This window comes from Asparagus officinalis, unplaced genomic scaffold (genome assembly GCF_001876935.1).
Source record: "Asparagus officinalis unplaced genomic scaffold, Aspof.V1 AsparagusV1_Un335, whole genome shotgun sequence".
Lineage (NCBI taxonomy): Eukaryota > Viridiplantae > Streptophyta > Magnoliopsida > Asparagales > Asparagaceae > Asparagus > Asparagus officinalis.
Window position 1 is genome coordinate 36,312 of NW_017972600.1, and position 5,228 is coordinate 41,539.

The 5,228-nt window shown below is 39.9% G+C and overlaps 1 protein-coding gene across 2 annotated transcripts in view; it reads left to right on the plus strand.

Moving 5' to 3' along the window:
- LOC109827642 (protein ATAF2-like) overlaps positions 1-3,097 on the plus strand; it is a 15,828-nt gene extending 12,731 nt beyond the window's left edge. The window contains exons 4-6 of one of the 2 annotated variants that reach the window (XM_020394654.1): positions 1,703-2,185; positions 2,264-2,665; positions 2,755-3,097. In XM_020394654.1, the coding sequence (XP_020250243.1) occupies positions 1,703-2,185; positions 2,264-2,665; positions 2,755-2,787 (918 nt within the window). In that variant the 3' untranslated portion in view covers positions 2,788-3,097. The remainder of the gene's footprint in view (positions 1-1,702; positions 2,186-2,263; positions 2,666-2,754) is intronic. The other variant, XM_020394655.1, reaches the window with a different exon arrangement.
- Positions 3,098-5,228: the final 2,131 nt, after the last annotated feature.

Below are 5,228 nucleotides of genomic sequence, written 5' to 3' on the forward strand. Positions count from 1 at the left end.
ATATAATCTAACAATATGATAACATATCATACTAAAGAACACTAATAACCTAAAAAACACTATCATTAATCTGAAATTATAAAAAGAAACCACAAAAGCATTAAATACCATCGATCAGACACTGTAGCGCATAGAACAATGATTTTTAATTTATTAATTAGCAACTAATACTAATTTTTAAGGTTTTGGAGTGTAATGTGTAGACTTCAAAAAATAAATTACATCACAATAAGCTCTAATAGGTAATAGAGCATCATAAATGTAAAATTAAAAGAAACTAATTAGTAATTACTTTGATCATTATTAGTATTTGATCCCTTTTTAATGTTTTTAATGTAACATGATCTTGAGAAAGTTGAATCACAAGTCAAGATTGTACGTTGATGGGTTTAAATGTTGAGTGGTCCTCCAAAGGGGTTTGCCGGGCGCAATGGGTTCAGAAGTCGATGGGGGTTCTCTTGGTGCTTGCGTGATGAGGAAGAAGACGGCGAGCAGGAGGAGACGATGAAGAAGAAGACAGGAAGAAGAAGAGGATTTAGGGCTTTTCAATTTCTCGAGGCGGAAAAGAGAGTAGTGAAGGATCTAGGGCTTCTCTGTGAATTTTATTTATGAAAAGTGGGGTTCACCCCCTAAAAACTCCATCAATTTCTTTTAAAAAGCAATCCAAACCCTTGATCAATTTAACGTACACTCACGTATGCCATCATGGCGCGCTAAATAGCGTACGCTATTTAGTAAATAACATATGCTACTTTATATCTGAGTTATTTTCCGGCGCTATGTTACGTTTTGTGCTATCTTACGCTATGTAGCACGTTATTTTCTACACTGAATCAAATATTGAAGATGTATTCAATTCCTGATCCCTGGCTAAAAGAAATAGATTTGGATAAAAATGAATGAAAAAAGTCTAATGTTTAATCATTTAAGATTAATTGATAGTAAACATCACTTGTGCATAGAAATTCACTTGGATACCAACTGATATTTCTTTCTGAACATCAATTTTGGCTGTTACACCCTGGTTTATGACCTCTAAAACCGAGAATTGATAGTGATGATAATCTTGCTCTTGTATTGTTGCTGTTTGCTACATTGGTTAACCTCAAAGCCTCATTGTGTTAGTAATGAATTCATACTAAAACAATGTCAGTAGCATATGTTAATTGGATGTCTAAATAACCTCCATCAACCAATAGATGTTTCACCTGAAGTTCCAGAACCCTCAAAGCTAAAATTTCTAATCCTTCTTTATTTAGGATCTTTCTGGCATCTTAATTATTCATCCTTTTTCTACGTCAAAGACCTTTAAGCTTTACTTCTGACCTTATTGCTAGTGATAGTGACATTTACTTTAGAGTTCTTAAAACGTTTACTCTAGAAAATAGATCTTTTGATTTGTAGATACGCATAATCAAGAATACTCCATGTTTAAGATTATATTGGAATGTTGCTCTACCAATTGTTATTGTGTATATGCAATTATGCATTAGTTTGATGAAGATTTTTGTGCACACATTCCACAAGGCATTAACTACTTGTAACTGTTTCTTTGGTTCTAGTGGAGAGATGGAGAGAGATGTGCAATAGTAATCCACCTGCATTATTTTTACTCTTTTTCTGTTGCTAGTCCATGCATTTGACTTATTTTCAGGATTTTCTTTGTGATGATATATAAGCTAAATCATTATCCTATTTTCAGGATGCATATGTTCTCTGCAAAATTTTTCAGAAAAGCGGTCCGGGTCCAAAAAATGGGGAGCAATATGGTGCACCATTTAACGATGATGATTGGGATGTTAATATTGAGCATCCTGCTTTTTTTCCGATCTCTCCTGCAGAGAATGCTCATTTGTTTCCCCCTGTTCCTCTACAATCTGTTGCTTCTGTAGCTTGTGGACCATCCTCTATGCTAAGTAGTTTTGAAGTTGGAGAACCATCCTCTATGCTAAGTAATTTTGAAGTTGGAGAGCCATCCTCTATGGTAAGTAATTTTGAGGTTGGAGAACCATCTTACGTGCCAGAGCCTTACAGCGTCGAAGGGTCATTATCCATGCAATACCTTGCTGAAGTCGGTGAATCCTCTTTCTTGCCAGAGCCTTCTTATGATGATGGAATATTTGTAGAACAATTGGAAGCAGTCCTAAGCCGGTCTCCAACTCATTCCGAAAATGCTTATAGGGAGGTAAGCTTATGTTCACTTTTCATTTTATTATAACTATGTTCTTCTATGGAATATATGACTTTCTTCCTGCTTCTATAGCAGATGTTAGATTCAGCATATCTGCATGAGTATGGCATTCCAGCCTCTGGTTTCGACTTTGAATATCTAAATGGCGACCTTGTCGACTTCTCTGATCGACCATTTCCTGAACCAACTTATGGAAATCCTCTTGCTGATGTCATAAATTGTGAATACGAGTTGCATCCAGCATTAGCAGAACTTGCTGATGAACATTATATGGAGCTTAGTGACATTGGTTTTGCTGGCAACCAAAACCCTGTTGAGTTTGTTGCTCCTGCTGATTACAATTGCCCATTTGCCAACGATCCCTGTTCTTTTCTTGATGACACTTATTTTGACAGTGTAGTGGACACTTACATGTCAAGTGAGCCACAGATAAGTGGACTTTCTTTCTCGGAGGACCCAGTTCCATCTTCTGAGGTATCTTCTGAAATTTGTTGGTATAGTTAGTCATGCCTTCAGAAACTCTAGTTTTTGTAAGCCTGTATTTTCCTTTCTGCTGCTGACAGGCTCAACATCTGCCTAAAGAGGGAAGCTCATGAAAGCTCAGCTCCTCCTCATCACGTATGAATCTATCGATGAAGCTTGTTAGTGAAAGCCTTCTGGTGCGATTCTTGATCTGGTGCGATTCTTGATGATTCTGACTGTGGTTCAGTCTCGGGATCTTTTTCTCTACCTATTGGTGATCTCGTGAAATCGTGGATGTTGCTTTCGTTTGGACTTTTATGTCTATTTAGATTTTTCTTAAGTTATTAATGTGTAACTTATACCTATTTCAAATTGGCTTGATACTAACGTGGAATCAGTATTTCAGTATAAAACGAGTGTTTGCTCATTATTTATCTTTCTGCAGCTGTTTATAGTTTTCCCCACCTTTTTTATGCAGCATTTGTTGTTTGATTGTTATTTGTTGTGAACGTCAAGTAACCCTGTGATGGCGATTTACATTGCAATTTATTTTTCTGAGAGAAGCTACTTCTATTTTTCTTAATTATAAATTTGCACGTGGCGTATCTGACTTTGGTTGTTGTGATCAACGTTTGACTTGTGATACTCAGGTGGTCAAAGCCATGGAGTAAGGTCAACAACAAAAATCCCCATCACAATTTCTCCGCCTTAACCTCCTATATTTATGCACCACCAACGGATTACTTCCCATCCTCGGACAGGAACCATCACCAGGCGCCCAAACCTAATTAGAGAGAGAAATAGGAAACAAAGAGGAAAAGAGACCGTCTCCTATCTCCCGTTTCTATTGCTCCCCCCTCTCTCTGAACCCGAGATAAGCTTCATAATCATCATCACAAGCAATGGCGCCAAGCAAAATCCGAAAAGCTCTTGGCGCGGTTAAGGACCAAACGAGCATCAGCATTGCCAAAGTCAGCAACAGCACCTCAATCTCCATCCTCGACGTTGCCATTGTCAAGGCCACCCGCCACAATGAATCAGCCAGTGCGTCTCCACGCTCTCCCGCCGCCTTAACAAAACCCGGAGCTGGACTGTCGCCCTCAAAACCCTCATTCTTGTTCATCGGTTGCTTTCTGAAGGGGACCCAACGTGCGAGCAGGAGATATTTTTCACGACGAGCAGGGGGACGAGGATGCTGAACATGTCAGATTTCAGGGACACAAAGTGCTCGTCGAGGGGAGAGGCGTGGGATTACTCAGCGTTTGTGAGGACTTATGCGAGGTATCTGGATGAGATGTTGGAGTACAGGATGCATGGGAGGAGGAAGGGGAGGATGAGAAGTCGTAGTCAGCAGATGCATGAGGATGTGATGGACGAGGAGGAGAGGGAGAGGGATAAGGCGTTGGTGGTGGTCGGGGCTGCAGGGGCGAAGGTTAACGGGCAGGGGACGCCGGTGAGGGAGATGACGACAGAAAATGTGTTTGCTAGGACTCAGCATCTGCAGCAGCAGCTGGAGCGGTTTCTTGCGTGCCGTCCTACAGGTATAATTATTGTCCATTCTTCCTGAGTATAACACTCATCAGTATTTTAGAGTTTTGTGCAGCTGTAGGGACCTTTTTTGACATGATATTAGAGCAATCCAAGTTCAGTTTAAATTGACGTCTAGATTTCAGTCTATAGAAAGATCTCCGCATCTTAGAGGATAACATTATAATCTCGGGTGTTGCTACAGGGACCCAGATAGGGGACCCAAGGCATGGGACACGTTCATCATCCGGTTGCATGATGCGCTGTTCATGAACAGTGCATCATGCAACCGGATGATGACACCTCACCTGTCCCATGCCTTGGGTCCCGTATTTGGGTCCCTGATGCATTAATGTATAATCTCTCCATAATATCAGAGTTTTGGTTCAGCCTCTGACACTCTGTAATGGTTATGAATTAGCTGCACAAATTGAATAAAATAAAATAAAAATGAATCCCCCTCGGTTGTTAGTTAAATATGATAAATTTAGCGGTCTGCAAATTTATAGATGGTCCTGAAAATTTGTGTCTCAATCCGTCTACAAAATTGCAAGCTTATCATGATATCATGCAAGTAAATTGGTAGAGGAACTTAGTGCTGTATGCAAACGAAGTCACTGGTGAGGAGGAGATGATGGCGAACTCGGCCCGATGAGGAGGAGACAATGATAAACTCGGGTGATGAAGAGAGTTGGAAGAGATGCTCGCCGGTGAGCAATCTTGATTAATGGAGAAGGTGAACAGTAACTTTTAATTACTGTCGCTCAGAGGAGGAAATTGAGGCAGCTAGAGTTTTATTTATTTATTATTATTATTATTGGCTTTGTTTGTGGAGGGCTGTGATGATCGAGAGGAGGGGGGGAAAATCTAACGGCTAGGATCTAAAGAGAGAATTTTCATTTTACTGTCGCTCAGAGGAGGAAATTGAGGCAGCTAGAGTTTTATTTATTTATTATTATTATTATTGGCTTTGTTTGTGGAGGGCTGTGATGATCGAGAGGAGGGGGGGAAAATCTAACGGCTAGGATCTAAAGAGAGAATTTTCATT